Source organism: Aquarana catesbeiana, unplaced genomic scaffold (assembly GCF_042186555.1).
Source record: "Aquarana catesbeiana isolate 2022-GZ unplaced genomic scaffold, ASM4218655v1 unanchor236, whole genome shotgun sequence".
NCBI classification, from domain to species: Eukaryota; Metazoa; Chordata; class Amphibia; order Anura; family Ranidae; genus Aquarana; species Aquarana catesbeiana.
This window is the reverse complement of record NW_027362664.1, coordinates 1,798,663-1,814,703: the sequence shown is the minus strand read 5'-3', so window position 1 is coordinate 1,814,703 and position 16,041 is coordinate 1,798,663. Positions and strand designations below refer to the sequence as shown.

At 45.5% G+C, this 16,041-nt stretch overlaps 1 protein-coding gene across 1 annotated transcript in view; it reads right to left on the bottom strand.

Moving 5' to 3' along the window:
* Positions 1-16,041, bottom strand: part of LOC141121985 (uncharacterized) — a 641,331-nt gene that overhangs the window by 208,886 nt on the left and 416,404 nt on the right. Inside the window, 4 exon segments of the mRNA XM_073611770.1 lie at positions 5,095-6,490; positions 13,335-13,476; positions 13,589-13,630; positions 14,523-14,750. Of these exon segments, the coding sequence (XP_073467871.1) occupies positions 5,095-6,490; positions 13,335-13,476; positions 13,589-13,630; positions 14,523-14,750 (1,808 nt within the window).

Here is a 16,041-nt window from a genome sequence, read left to right as displayed (position 1 = left end):
AAAAAATATAATATATATATAAAACCATCTTCCGAAATTGGAATTTGGTACAGAATGAATTCAAATTCAAATAGAAAAGCACAAATTGTGAGTGTAGCCTCATGTAGTCAAGGGTAGTAGAATTTAAACCGTACCATCATCCAAATTAATATGTACAAGGAAAAGAGAGTGGGACATAGGGGACAGTGGCTGATGTTGGCCCCATAATGTTCGCACCCTAAAATGGCTGGACTATACCGGTACAGATAGACAGTGATAGACAATATGTATAAAAGGAATTTATTGCAAAGAGGAAGTACATGGTATACTTATTAAAATGCAAAAACAGAAATTCAGGGTTCACCAAAGAATATCTGTAATTTACAAAGTATTGACTGGTCTGGTTCTCGACTAGTTTCGCGATATTATCGCTTCCTCAGGAGGACCAATCTATAAGACAAATAATATAATGCAATACAAGCAAACAAAATTATACAGTACACTACAAGTAGTGATCATAAAAACAGCATGTAGAAAAGGGAAAAAAATCAAACATAATTACTAGTTCGGCTTACCCTATAATTGGGTGATCGTGTGCGGCACCGGGCCGCCTAAAAAACTCTCCCCCGCGGCGGACAAGGGGGATAATGTGGAGCCCTCTAAATGAAAAGCATAGCGTGAGTAGGGGGCCACAAAGATAGCTGATGAAAGGATACGATAGATTTAGCCATACACATATTGAAGGGGCGGAAGGGGAGAGGGAAAAAGAGGGCTAGAGGGAAAAGGAAAAGGGAACTGGGGGAAGGGGAAAGGGGGAGGGGGGACAAAAGGGGGGAAAAAAAGGGGGGGCGGGGAGGGGAGAGGGGAAAGGAGGATAAGGGTGGTGGAACATGGAGAGGGGAAAGGAAGGGGGGGAGGGGGGAAGGGGGAAGGGGGGGGGAAGGGAGGGGGAACAGGAAACGGGAGGGAACACCGGGGAGGGGGTGGTGGAGGGAAGGGAGAGAAGGCGGTAGGGGACAGGTGAAGAGGAACAAACAATACACAGGGAAGGGGAGGATAGGGGAAGGGGGGGGGAAAGGAACAAACAACAGGGATTGCACTAGGCTAATAAACAATTGGAGCGTGTAATATAGCTCACCATAATGGTTGACCAGAGGGTAACAAAGATGCTAGCCACGAGGAGACTTGCAATGGCGCGGGGGTCGGGTGGCCCGTAATGAGCAGGAGAGCCAAACATTTCCAAACACTGGGGCATCATGGAGGGTACAATGTGTGGAAGCCCACCACTAAGGGTAGATAACCACAGGGTTGCATGGGGGTCTGTCAATAAAACAGTATCACATGTAACATGAGATACAGGATAAAATCCATATGAAGGTATCAGTAATAGATAGCGTCGGGTAAAGGATAGTATCCAAGGTAAGAGAGCATACAACGTACCTATAGATGTCCACCAGTGAGGTGTTGAAGGCCTCCCTTCCATCCCAGCCCCACGTCAGCAGTCTATCACGGAGAGAGCTCAGATGCTCACTCACAGGCCCGAGGGCCCATTAAGTGAGCTCCCCAACCCGGAGACGCCCACGACGCCGCCGGCCGGCAAGCGTCTGACGTCACCGGGTCAGTTTCTCCACACTGCGCAGGTGCACGACCCGCGCTACTGCGCAAGCGCGTTCGAGGCGAGCCTGTGGGTAGGAAACCCCGGGCTCGGCAAGGACAAGCAGGAGACGAACACCAGGGCGTCATCTCCTGCCAGGAGAAACACATGTCCACCGCTTGGAAAGGCACAGGCAGCCACGGACCGCACAGGGCACCCAGGGACAGCCAAACAAAATAAACAGAACATTAAACATCATAACAAAATTGGTAAAAAATAAATAACAGTATGTATAGAAAAAATATGAGTGGCAGTAATTGCCACCCAATCAATTAAGGTGTTGGTAAACACAAACGGGACTTGGTCCCCATAGATGGTTCTAAAAACAAAGGGGGCAGCATAAGCTACTAAGAGACCTTGTTAAGGGATAAGAACATTAATGAAATGGGGCTTACTGTTGGTGAGTGGTGGGAGTGAGAATAGGGACAGGGAACAAGGAGGGGGGAAGGGTATGTGGGGGGGGAGGTTTGGGATGTGCCATTGCGAAGGTAAAGAGTGTGTTGTGAAATAATAAAGGTGATGCAGTGAAGAGTGATAAGGGGATGGATAAAAAAATATACATAGTTGATTAGTTGTATCGGATTATGAAATGAAAAAAGTGGGAATTGTGAGACAGTGGAACTAGATGCACCGTAGTGAGGATAAAAATCTGAAGGTAATGGTGACAACCAACAGCAAGGAAACCATAACAGTTAAATGGGAAAAATGGAATAATCTTTAATTAATTAAATTAGGGGTCGGATGACATGAAGGCAGGGAACTCCATAGAGTGTCTAGCTACATAATGTTATATTCTAGGTTAAAAAAGGGTAATCGCAGCAAAGCGATGGTGTAACAACGATAAAGATGGGTTACAAAGGGCCAAAGTGGGTGAAGGTCAGCTACGGATTAGGGGTATGGGTAACACAATAATCACGGTGGGTCGGAGATTAACCGGTCCATAGCAACACATACTCTTGGGTAAAAGGTAGTGAATATAAACTGACTAGACCCAATTAATGGCAATAATGGGTGAATATTGAAGGTTTAAATTGAAACATAGTATAATGAGGTAGCTATGAAGGAACGTCTGGCTGTATGGAACTTGACCTGCATGGTCAGTAATAAGGCTGCCCCCATGTATGAACCATCTAAAAGAGGGGGCCAAACTCCGACGTAATGGGATAGTTGATATACAAAAAGGTACTATAAATTAGGAATTAGAGGCACTCAAGGGGAAAAAAAAGAAGAAAACGGGTGTGTTATCCACCCAATGAATATGCACAAATTGTGAGTGTAGCCTCATGTAGTCAAGGGTAGTAGAATTTAAACTGTACCATCATCCAAATTAATATGTACAAGGAAAAGAGAGTGGGACATAGGGGACAGTGGCTGATGTTGGACCCATAATGTTCGCACCCTAAAATGGCTGGACTATACCGGTACAGATAGACAGTGATAGACAATATGTATAAAAGGAATTTATTGCAAAGAGGAAGTACATGGTATACTTATTAAAATACAAAAACAGAAATTCAGGGTTTACCAAAGAATATCTGTAAATTACAAAGTATTGACTGGTCTGGTTCTCGACTAGTTTTGCGATATTATCGCTTCCTCAGGAGGACCAATCTATAAGACAAATAATATAATGCAATACAAGCAAACAAAATTATACAGTACACTACAAGTAGTGATCATAAAAACAGCATGTAGAAAAGGGAAAAAATCAAACATAATTACTAGTTCGGCTTACCCTATAATTGGGTGATCGTGTGCGGCACCGGGCCGCCTAAAAAACTCTCCCTCGCGGCGGACAAGGGGGATAATGTAGAGCCCCCTAAATGAAAAGCATAGCGTGAGTAGGGGGCCACAAAGATAGCTGATGAAAGGATACGATAGATTTAGCCATACACATATTGAAGGGGCGGAAGGGGAGAGGGAAAAAGAGGGCTAGAGGGAAAAGGAAAAGGGAACTGGGGGAAGGGGAAAGGGGGAGGGGGGAAGGAAAGGGGGGACAAAAGGGGGGAAAAAAAGGGGGGGCGGGGAGGGGAGAGGGGAAAGGAGGGTAAGTTCCCCTATCCTCCCCTTCCCTGTGTATTGTTTGTTCCTCTTCACCTGTCCCCTACCCCCTTCTCTCCCTTCCCTCCACCACCCCCTCCCCAGTGTTCCCTCCCGTTTCCCGTTCCCCCCTCCCCCCCTTCCTTTCCCCTCTCCATGTTCCACCACCCTTACCCTCCTTTCCCCTCCCCTTTTTTTCCCCCCTTTTGTCCCCCCTCCCCCTTTCCCCTTCCCCCAGTTCCCTTTTCCTTTTCCCTCTAGCCCTCTTTTTCCCTCTCCCCTTCCGCCCCTTCAATATGTGTATGGCTAAATCTATCGTATCCTTTCATCAGCTATCTTTGTGGCCCCCTACTCACGCTATGCTTTTCATTTAGAGGGCTCCACATTATCCCCCTTGTCCGCCGCGGGGGAGAGTTTTTTAGGCGGCCCGGTGCCGCACACGATCACCCAATTATAGGGTAAGCCGAACTAGTAATTATGTTTGATTTTTTTCCCTTTTCTACATGCTGTTTTTATGATCACTACTTGTAGTGTACTGTATAATTTTGTTTGCTTGTATTGCATTATATTATTTGTCTTATAGATTGGTCCTCCTGAGGAAGCGATAATATCGCGAAACTAGTCGAGAACCAGACCAGTCAATACTTTGTAATTTACAGATATTCTTTGGTGAACCCTGAATTTCTGTTTTTGCATTTTAATAAGTATACCATGTACTTCCTCTTTGCAATAAATTCCTTTTATACATATTGTCTATCACTGTCTATCTGTACCGGTATAGTCCAGCCATTTTAGGGTGCGAACATTATGGGGCCAACATCAGCCACTGTCCCCTATGTCCCACCCTCTTTTCCTCGAATAGAAAAGATTAGAATACAATATATTATATTTTTTTTCTATTCTGTTCTATTGTTTTTCTATGCTATTCTTTTATATTTTCTATTCTATCCTAATCTTTTCTATTGGAATTCGATTTCATTCTATACGAATTTCAAATTTCGCAAAATGGTTATATATAGTTTACTTTTTCAAATTCAGTTAATGTTTTTTTCGAATGCGGTAGAATTTTTTCGAATTTTATAGTTTCGAATGTGGTAGAATTTTTTCGAATTTGACAGTTTTTTTCGAATGTGGTAGAATTTTTTCGAATTTGATATTTTTTTTTCGATTGTGGTAGAATTTTTTCGAATTTGACAGTTTTTTTCGAATGTGGTAGAATTTTTTCGAATTTGATAGTTTTTTTCGAATACGGTCAAATTTTTTCTAATGCGGTCGAATTTTTTCGAATTCGAATACGAAACGAAACGAATTCCGAAAACGAATGTAACGAATGCAACGAATTTAACTAAACGAATTTAGCTAAATAACGAATAGAAACGAAACTAAACTAAACTAATTTTTTCATCCTGCACATGTCTAACGGCTTCTCCCCCGTGTGAGATCTCTGATGTCTGTAAAGATGGTTCTTTCGTGTAAAACATTTCCCGCACTCAGGACAGGAAAACGGCTTCTCCCCTGTGTGAGATCTCTGATGTGTGTAAAGATTGGACTTCTGTGAAAAACATTTCCCGCACTCAGGACAGGAATACGGCTTCTCCCCCTTGTGAGATCTTTGATGTGCGTCAAGACAAGACTTCTCTGAAAAACATTTCCCGCACTCAGGACAGGAATACGGCTTCTGCCCCGTGTGATATCTCTGATGTGTGAAAAGATGGGACTTCTGTGAAAAACATTTCCCACACTCAGGACAAGAATAGGGCTTCTCTCCTGTGTGAGATCTCTGATGTGTGTAAAGATGGGACTTTCGTGAAAAACATTTCCCACACTCAGGACAAGAATTCGGCTTCTCCCCCGTGTGAGATCTCTGATGTCTGTAAAGATGGTTCTTTCGTGAAAAACATTTCCCGCACTCGGGACAGGAAAACGGCTTCTCCCCCGTGTGAGATCTCTGATGTGTGTAAAGATTGAACTTCTGTGAAAAACATTTCCCACACTCAGGACAGGAATACGGCTTCTCCCCCTTGTGAGATCTCTGATGTGTGTCAAGACTGGACTTCTCTGAAAAACATTTCCCGCACTCAGGACAGGAATACGGCTTCTGCCCCGTGTGAGATCTCTGATGTGTGAAAAGATGGGACTTCTGTGAAAAACATTTCCCACACTCAGGACAAGAATAGGGCTTCTCTCCTGTGTGAGATCTCTGATGTGTGTAAAGATAAGACTTTCGTGAAAAACATTTCCCACACTCAGGACAAGAATTCGGCTTCTCCCCCGTGTGAGATCTCTGATGTCTGTAAACATGGGACTTTCGTGAAAAACATTTCCCGCACTCAGGACAGGAAAACGGCTTCTCCCCCGTGTGAGATCTCTGATGTGTGTTAAGATTGGACTTCTGTGAAAAACATTTCCCGCACTCAGGACAGGAATACGGCTTCTTCCCCTTGTGAGATCTCTGATGTGTGTCAAAACAAGACTTCTCTGAAAAACATTTCCCGCACTCAGGACAGGAATACGGCTTCTCCCCTGTGTGAGATCTTTTATGCACAGTAAGATGGTATTTAGAACTGAAACACTTTCCGCACTCAGTACAGGAAAAGCTCTTCTCTGTTGGAAGGACGGCACTGTCCCTCACAGTCTGAGGTTCCTCAGGATAAGAGGAATACGATGGTCCATCTACACTGTGTGGTGCCGGATGGACATTTGAGGTAGTCGGGTTTTCGCTTGGACTATACTGTGTGATGTCCTCATCTTCTACTTTACAGTCTGGAGACAAAGTGAGACAATCCTCTGAGGTTTTCCTCATCTCCCGTCCATCTACTAAAATAGAAATACAAAGATTATTACTAGACATGAGCAGATTGGTTCCCCTAAACCAGGACTCCGCCCACATCAGGCAGCTTTGTCTCTGAGGATCTTACAATTCCCCCCTCAAGGTAACTAGTAAATGGGTCCTCTGATCTCCTACCAGTTCATTTCTTTATTCATGGTCCTTAGTCAAAGAGTGAGGAAACAACGAGAACTGTCTTTTATAGGAGTGACAGTGATGAGGGGATTATAGGACGAGTGTCCCCACCCCCTCTATCACTCATTGCCATCTTCCCAACACAAGAAGTCCTGCACTTCCTTATTAAGTCCATGATTTAGTCATGAATAACAGCGGGGCTGAGCCCCACCAGAGGTCAGAGAGTGAAGATGGGGGAGAACAACCAAGATGAAGACTAGACTGATCCTGAAGACCACCATCATTGGGTTATTGACTCCTCCCTCATTATCACTCTCTGTTTAGGGTTCCAAAGTTTGAGGATGTTATCACATTATTATCAACATGTAAAATTCTGTGCTCCAATCAAATCATCAGATATAAAATGTCCAGCTGGTAGAAAATTGGTGTAACAAGAATACATATTATGTGTATATATAGCAGTGGATAGAGAGCAGAAGTCAGGACTATGTAATGTACAACATATTGTATAAAATACAACAGATAGGACTATATAGTATCAGAATAATGTAATGTACAACATAGAGTATATAGTGCAGGGGTCAGGAGTATGTAATGTATAATATATATTATACAGTGTAAGGGTCATATTGGTATTCAATATTCAGTGGAAGCTTAAATGTTTACATGAGACAAGTTGCAGAGGTCCCACACCACTGCCTCCCATCTCCTGAGACTTCACTCAGTGACTTGGGTCTGAGACTATACAGACATATTCCTCCACCCGGCACAGCCAGCAGACAACAGAACAAGTAATCCTGGGAAAATTGTTCTTTCAGAGATCTTGCTAGACCCAGGCATGGGGAGGAAGACTCAAGGTAAATACCCCAGGAGCCTATGTCTGGTAACGCTATAGTGAAAATGACCAGTTAGTTACCGGTAACTGTGCTTCTGGGAAGTCTTCCAGGACGGCACCCTGAGAGATGACTGGTCCACCTGACAGGAAACACAATCAATCAGAGGTTAAAAGCCCCCGCCCATCCCCGTGCTCCTCAGTTGTGACAAAGTATTGACCCACACCAGTGCACGAGAGTGAAGAAAAAAGACTAACACCACCACACTCTATATATTAGACATAGGCCTGCCGTCCTGAAAGACTTCCCAGAAACACAGTTGCCGGTAAGTAACTGGTCATTTTCTCAAGTTGTCTTCCAGGACGGCACCCTGAGAGAGGAGCAAGTAGCTCACCTACCTTAGGGCGGGACAACCGCTTGCAGGACCTTCCTGCCAAAAACCAGATGTTGAGGAGACAGTAACTCCACCCTGTAATGCTTCAGGAAGGTGTTCTGGCTTGTCCAAGTAGCGGCTTTACATATCTACTCCACCAAAGCGCTGGCCCTTTCCCCTAAGAGGTCGTCAGAGATCGCGTTGAATGTGCCTTGAGGCTCCTACGGGCTGCCTTACCAGAATGCTCATAGGCCAAGGAAATAGTGTGCTTAATCCATCTAGCTATGGATGCTTTAGATAGATATACTTTATTGTCATTGTATACATACAACAAAATTTTTCCGGATACTCTTTACTTGCTTGTTGGCCCTTCTTTTGGCCAGAATAGTTACCTAAAGGATGGCTGGACCTTCTAAACTCCTTCACTTTTTCGAAGTAGGATAATAAACAATGTCTGACGTCCAGACAGTGAAAAGAAACTTCCCTTTCATTTTTGGGATTGTTGCAAAAGGAAGGCAGCACTACTTCCTGAGTTCTGTGGAACTTAGATGCTACCTTAGGGAGGTACAAGGGGTCCTGCCTAAGTATCACCCTGTCCTCTAATAAGCGAAAAAATGGCTTCTTAATCGAGAAGGCCTGAATCTCACCTACTCTCCTGGCAGATGTGATTGCTAGTAGAAAAGTCAACTTAAAGGTGAGGATCCTAAGGGGAATTTGATTTATAGGTTCAAAGGGAGCCTTAGTTAGACTTTCCAACACCAAGGTAAGATCCCAAGGTGGAAAGCTAGACATTTTGACAGGGGACAACCTCTCTCTGACCAAAAGGAATCAGGGGTTCCAATGCCAAGCATCTTTCCAAAAAACAGGATAGGGCTGCGACCTGTACTTTAGGCGTCTTGGTTGCTAAACCCTGATCTGCTCCATCCTGGAGAAATTCCAGAATGGCGGGGATCTCTTGTTGAGAAGTTCCTCTTGCTTGACACCAGCGAGAGAAAACCCCCCAAGTCTTAGCGTAAATACGCCTTGTGACCTGCTTCCTGCTAAGAAGAAGAGTATCCACTACTCTGTCCGACAGGCCCTTTTCCTGCAGGTTCCACCTTTCAAGAGCCAGGCCGTCAGCCTGAAGAAGCTGGGGTCTGGGTGGCAGACTGGACCCTAAAGGAGAAGGTCGCGCCGAACAGGAAGGTGAAGAGGCGGGGCTATGGACCAATGCTGTAAGGTTGGAAACCAAGCTCTCTTGGGCCACCACGGGGCTATCAGGATTGGATTGCCCTCCGAGAGAAATAATTTTCGCAGAACTCTCAGGATAAGCCCCAGGGGGGTAAAAACATAAGCCAACCGGAACTTCCAACCCTGGGCCAATGCATCTATCCCCTCCGCGCCCATTTCTCGAGCAAGGGAAAATAATCTCTTTACCCTTCTGTTCTCCCTGCGGGCGAAGAGATCTACGTCTGAATTGCTGGCATAACAAGGAGAAAACCTCTGGATTCAGCATCCATTCTCCCTGCAGAATTGGCTGGCAACTGAGATAATCGGCCTCTATATTCAGAGTTCCCTTTATGTGAACTGCGGAAATAGAGAGAACCCTGTGCTCCGCCCAACCCAGGATCTCTAGTGACAGGGCCAGGAGGGACGTGGATCTGGTGCCCCCTTGATGATTCAGAAAAGCCACTGCTGTGGCATTGTCTGAAAGGATCTGAACTTCCTGGTTCTTGATTCTTCCCTCGAACGCTTTTAACGCTTCTCCGACGGCCAAAAGCTCTTGAAAGTTGGGGGAGGACTCTCTCTGTCTTGAGTCCCAGGACCCATGAGCTTTTATATCCTCTAGGTGTGCCCCCCACCTCCTGTTGTTATTCTGAGAGGCTGAAGCTGACCCCAAAGGAGACCCCCCTGAAGCCTCTGAGGAAGAAGCCACCAGTGAAGAGATTCTTTCACTTCAACCAGAATGAGGACTTTTAGGTCTAGAGAACTCCTTTTCTTGTCCCAAGAGGATAGGAGGAAGTGCTGGAGGGTGCTGGAATGAAGTTGTGCCCAAGGAACTGCAGGGATAGATGCAGTCATTAGGCCCAAAGCTCTCATAATACCCCTGTATGTGGCCGTCCTTGCTTCTAGCAGAGAAGTGGCGGCTGAAATTAGGGCCTCTACCTTGCTCTGAGGAAGAATTAATCTTTGTTCCGATGAATCCACCAGGAATCCTAGGTACATTTTCATTTGGGCCGGAACCAGCGAGGATTTTTCCTTGCTGATGATCCATCCCAAAGATTCTAAGGTCTCCATCACCTTGGCTAGATTCAGAAGCAGCTGGTCCCGATTCTGATTGTAAATCAGAATGTCGTCTAAATAAGGGATCAATGTTATTTCCTGGAGATGTAGGAAGGCCACTACTTCTGCCAGCACTTTCGTGAAGACTCTTGGACTGGATGCCAGTCCAAAGGGGAGGGCCGCAAACTGCCAATGCTGAATTCCCTGCGGGGAGGCAATTGCGAATCTCAGGAAAATCTGATGACCCTGAAATATAGGGACGTGGAGGTAAGCATCCTTTAAATCTAAGGTTACCATGAACACATCCTTGAGGAGGTGTCTTCTGAGGAAATAAACACTCTCCATGCAGAACTTTTTGTACCGCAAGAAAACATTGAGGTTCCTTAAATTTATTATCATTTATTATTTATTTTTCTGAGGGCTTGGGCACCACAAAAATGTGGGAGTAAAACCCCGACCCTGTTGGTCCTCTGGGACCGGCACTATGACCTCCTGACTGGCCAGCTCTTCTATGTTCCATAGGATTCCTACTGCCTTGCAGGGATCCTTGGGAAGGTGGGTCAAAAGAAACTCGAGGGGAGGCGGGGAGAGAAACTCTAACTTGTAACCCTCTCTTACTATCTGGAGAATGTGGGGGCTCTGTGTGACTCTTTCCCACTGAGGGACAAAGTGGGAAAGTCTTCCCCCTACTGGCAAGTCATTTGGAGGACTTGTCGCCCGCCTTCTGGCTGGAAAAGAGAATGCCTGATTTTTTGCTTGTCCTTTCCAGCTCCCCAACGCCTATTAGGGGAGACCTTTTTCTCAGAGAAGCGGTTCTTTGCTTGGGGGCCACGAAAAAACCTCTTCCTGTCTCTTCTCGGTTTAACAGGGAATTTCTTCCCCTTTTCGGTAGACCTAGCCAGGGCTTGATCTAACCCAGTACCAAAAAGGAGTAAACCCTCAAAGGGAAGGCCACAAAGCCGGGTCTTCGATGAACTATCCCCATCCCAGGTCTTAACCCAGAGGGCTCGCCTGGCTGAGTTCAATAAGGCACCAGACTTAGCGTTGGCACGCACTGTCTCAACCGCAGCATCCGTTAGGTATGCAACTGCACTACCTATGACCTCCAATGAATCTAAGACCTCCTTAGATTTTGAGGTTCGGGACACATGGTCCATCAATTTACGTACCCACATGTCCGCATTCCTTGTGATGTAAGCTGAGGCCAACACGGGGCTCATAGCCGCAGCTAGGGGTCTTAAAAAAACTTTTCCTCATTTTGTTTCGTGAAGGGGCATCTACGCTTCCATGTTTTGTATTTCAGGAGCCTCTTCTCTGGTTCCTTCCACTCCCTCAAGATAACATCTTTAAGGGCAGAATGTACTGGAAGAACCTGAGTTTGTGGCTTAATTAAGCCTCTATACATTTTATCCTGGGCAGAGACCTGCTCAGTGGGCTCCTGAATCTCTTCGGAAGCATAAATGGCTCTCAGGAGGCCCTCCATGTCGTCGGCTGAAAAAAATATGCCTACTGGACCTGAAGTCCTCCCCCTCCTCCTGGCTGTCCGCTACCCCTTCATTCGAAGATCTCTGTTTAAGAGATTTGGATTCTAGTTCCTCCTCCAAATCTTGAGAAAGGGAGTACTTTGGGCTATCCCGATCCTCTCTCCTGACACGTTTAGATCCTCTAGAGGAAGCGGAGCCCTCCTGGGAGGAGGCGTCCTTACTGGCATGGGCCTATGACTCCCTAGACTAAAAAGGAGGATTGAAAAGCCTTTAGAGTGGACAGCATCTCAGTTTGAACTGTGAGGAAATCCTTCATGATCTGAGATGTCTCCTTCCCTGTTAGTTTCTGTATACATTTAAAAAAGAAAGGCTTAGGATGATTTTGGGGTAACCTATTGTTACAGTTCCCACATCTTTTAGAACGGGACGGCTGGCAACCTCACGGGCAGTGGCATCGTCCCCTGAAACAAAATACACAGGCATAAATATAGTACTGTAGTACCCAGAGGAGAAGAATTGGGGTACCCTCCCCCATCTAAACCTCTGGCAGCAGGTCAGACTCACCCCCTGTGGTCTCCTCTATAGTCGTGGACCCTGCTGGTCTCTCCTCATGTTCCATGCTGCACAATTAGCCTGGTCCGTAGGAGAAATGGGCGAATGCTCCAGCTGGATTTATATCTCCTTATGATGAGAGCAGCTGTGCTTTTACCCCTCCACCGCGCTGACGCCGCTGCCATTTTGCCATAGACCGGAAATTACGTGGGCCGCGCTGAGCTCACTTCCTGTGCAATGGAGGAAGTGATGTAATACAACACCACTCCTCCCCTATCTTCAACAAAATGGCGCCGAATGCCCACAGGACGTTGAGCAGTGCAGGCACACTCCCTCAGCTTACATGCTGCCAGCTAAGGGGAGAGAAACTGCGCGAGCACGTGGGGGGGGCGGGCGTTGGGGAACTGACGCCGTGGGACATCAAGTCAGCTCACCTCTCCCATCCCCCTGCTGATCAAAGACCCATCCTGATCAGCACCTCTGCACTAGGCGATCCAACAAAGGTAAAGACAAACTCACCAGCCCTGAAGGGAGGAGAAACCAGGCACCTTTTCTGCACGGCCACCGCACAGGTAAGGAGAGGAGGCAGGAAGATAAGCCCCTGAATTTCTGGGTACACCACTGTACCCAGGGGCCTTCAGCCCTCAGGGGGGTTCTTCAGTTTGCGTTGCCCCCCTGAGGAAAAGATAGGGGAAACCCCAACTAGGAAGGATAAAATATCCGGCCGGACCCAGAGGCCTCCCAGGCATTTGGTCTGGCTCCCAGGGGGAGACCACCAGCCCCAGGCTCAGGTCTATAGATAAAATAACAAATGGTTTCGCTGTGGGGAAACACAATCAAAAACTGAGGAGCACGGGGAGGGGTGGGGCCTTTTAACCTCTTTGATTGATTGTGTTTCCTGTCAGGTGGACCAGTCATCTCTCAGGGTGCCATCCTGGAAGACGACTTGAGAAAATGAACATTTTGCTGCCAGCTGAGCCCCAGAATCTCCATAAATCCAGTCTAGATACATAAATTGTGTCTGTAGCACAGAGAAGGAAGATTATCTGGGAGAAATACAGGAATACAGGACAGGGAACACAGCTCAGGAAAGTGACCAGGGGATTACAGGCTGATATCACCCAGTCCCCGCCCTACTCTGGACCAATCAGTGAGCAGTATGGGTGGAGGAATGTATTTAGTGTTAATGACCCACCTGTGCTGATCTCTGTAGGAGTGTCCTCCTCTATAAATGTCCCTGTTATTCCATCCTCCTCCATAGACTGCTGATCATCCCTCACATACCTCTCTTCTTCTTCTGATTTAACCTCAAATTCTATATCGATTGGATCTCCACTCTAAATCAAGAAAATGAGAGAGAATATCATCTGTAAAATATAAGATTTATTATTGTGACATCACATGAAAAATCTACACAAGTTCATGTTCTAGATGCTCCAGCCTACCAACCTTGTAACAGTGAGGGACAGTGTGATCTTCCTGTGTGGAATCCTGGGAATACAGAGTTACATAGTTAGTCAGGTTGAAAAAAGACACAATTCTATCCAGTTCAACCATAAAAAATAAATAAATAAATAAAAAATACCGTACAATCCCATATAACCAATTCTATACCCACATTTGATCCAGAGGAAGGCAAAAAACCCCAGCAGAGCATGATTTAATTTGCTACAGCAGGGGAAAAAATTCCTTCCTGATCCCCGAGAGGCAATCGGATTTTCCCTGGATCAACTTTACCTATAAATGTTAGTACCCAGTTATATTCTTTACATTTAGGAAAGTATCCAGGCCTTTCTTGAAGCAATCTACTGAGTTGGCCAGAACCACCTCTGGAGGGAGTCTATTCCACGTTTTCAGTTCTTACTGTGAAGAAACCTTTCCGTATTTGGAGATGAAATCTATTTTCCTCTAGATGTAAAGAGTGCCCCCTTGTCCTCAGTGTTGACTGCAAAGTGAATAACTCAACACTAAGTTCACTATATGGACCCCTTATATATTTGTACATGTTGATCATATCCCCCCTTATTCTCCTCTTCTCAAGAGTGAATACATTCAGTTCCTCTAATCTTTCCTCATAGCTGAGCTCCTCCATGCCTCTTATCAGTTTGGTTGCCCTTCTCTGCACTTTCTACAGTTCCCAGATATCCTTTTTGGTAGGGGACATCTCTCTGGTGGGTTCCTGGTATTTGGTGGCTCCATCATATCCTTGTGCCCTTCTGAAAACTCCTCCATCACTCCATACTCCTCATCCTCCTCTTTATACTCTTCTTTAACATCAATATTATCATCCCCGAGGTTTCCACTCTGAATATATAATAAAACATTCATTGTAACAAACATGTTGTGTAAAAATCAGAACTACCAATAATTGTCATTCATCTACCTGATGATGGTGAGGGATGGTGTGATCTTCCTGTGTGGAATCCCGGGAATACAGAGGACGGGGACATCTCTCTGGTGGGTTTCTGTAGCTGGATGACTCCACCATGGTGTCCTGGTACAGAACTTTGTGTACTTTTGGAAACTCTGATTCCTCCATCACCCCATCCTCATCATCCTCCTCTTTTATCTCTTCTTTAACCCCAACTTTAGAATCTCTCAGGTTTCCACTCTGAATATAGAATAAAAATGACATCAATTGTAACAATGCAGATAATGTACAGATCCTAATGATACTATCAGTGATTGTTCCTCATCTACCTGATGATGGTGGGGGATGGTGTGATCTTCCTGTGTGGAATCCCGGGAATACAGAGGACGGGGACATCTCTCTGGTGGGTTCCCATTACTGGATCCATCTGTAGGAAACACACACACTGACTGAATACATTGTTTCTATGTGTTTATCAGATGATGGGGGATCTAGGTGGAGCCTCCGTACTGCTCTCTCCTTTACAATAAAGTCTCCTCTTACCCGGTGATGTGAGGGGCGGCTGATTGTCCATCATGAAGTCCTTGTAGAGATCCTTGTGTCCTTCTAAATACTCCCACTCCTCCATGGAGAAATAGACAGTGACATCCAGACACCTTATAGGAACCTGACACACACAATGATACAGTCACCATCCAGACACATCCCTTGTCTGTTACTGGATAATGTCCCAGAATTCCCAGCACCGCTCACCTCTCCTGTCAGCAGCTTCATCATCTTCTTGGTGACTTCTAGAATCTTCTGCATGTTGTGTCTCTCAGGTTTTAGGGAGTCACATGGAGGCACTGTGATGGTCATACAATCACCTGACTTCACAAGATGAAATCTCTGTATTGAGGAACCAATAGGAATATCATGTTAGAATCCCAGAATCCACCTCATCTCTCCGGTCAGGTCTGTGTTTTATTAATAGATAAGAGTGATGTCATGTGACCTCCCAGAATCCTCCTCACCTCTCCGGTCAGCAGGTAGATGATCTCCAGGGTGAGGTTTAGTATCTTCTCAGTCATGTGACTCCGGCCCTCCTCCATCCTCATTGGTGCCATCATCTATGAAGGTTTCCCTGTAGACAGATAACATTGATAACAGAATTATCTGGATTGGTTGTACAATAATAGGATGAGGATATCAGGAGGTAATATAAAGGTCAGTATGTACTTAAGCACTATGGTCCCCAGTGAGAAAATATTTGATCTGGACAGTTTAGTGTTCACTATGATTCTTGCAATTCGGGAGTCTTGTAAAATTTGACCTCATAACACAAATTCCATTAAATATGTTAAGTGTGAGATGAGGAGGAGATCCAGGAATCAGGATAAAGGTCAGGACAAGCAACAGACGAGCTCATCCAAGAGATGAAGCCGGGGTCACTACACAGAAAATTAATCCAAGGAAACAACAGGCAGGACGAGGAATAGCAAGAAGGAGCTCAGAGACAAATGAGAATATTGCTCAGCCAATGGGAGATTAT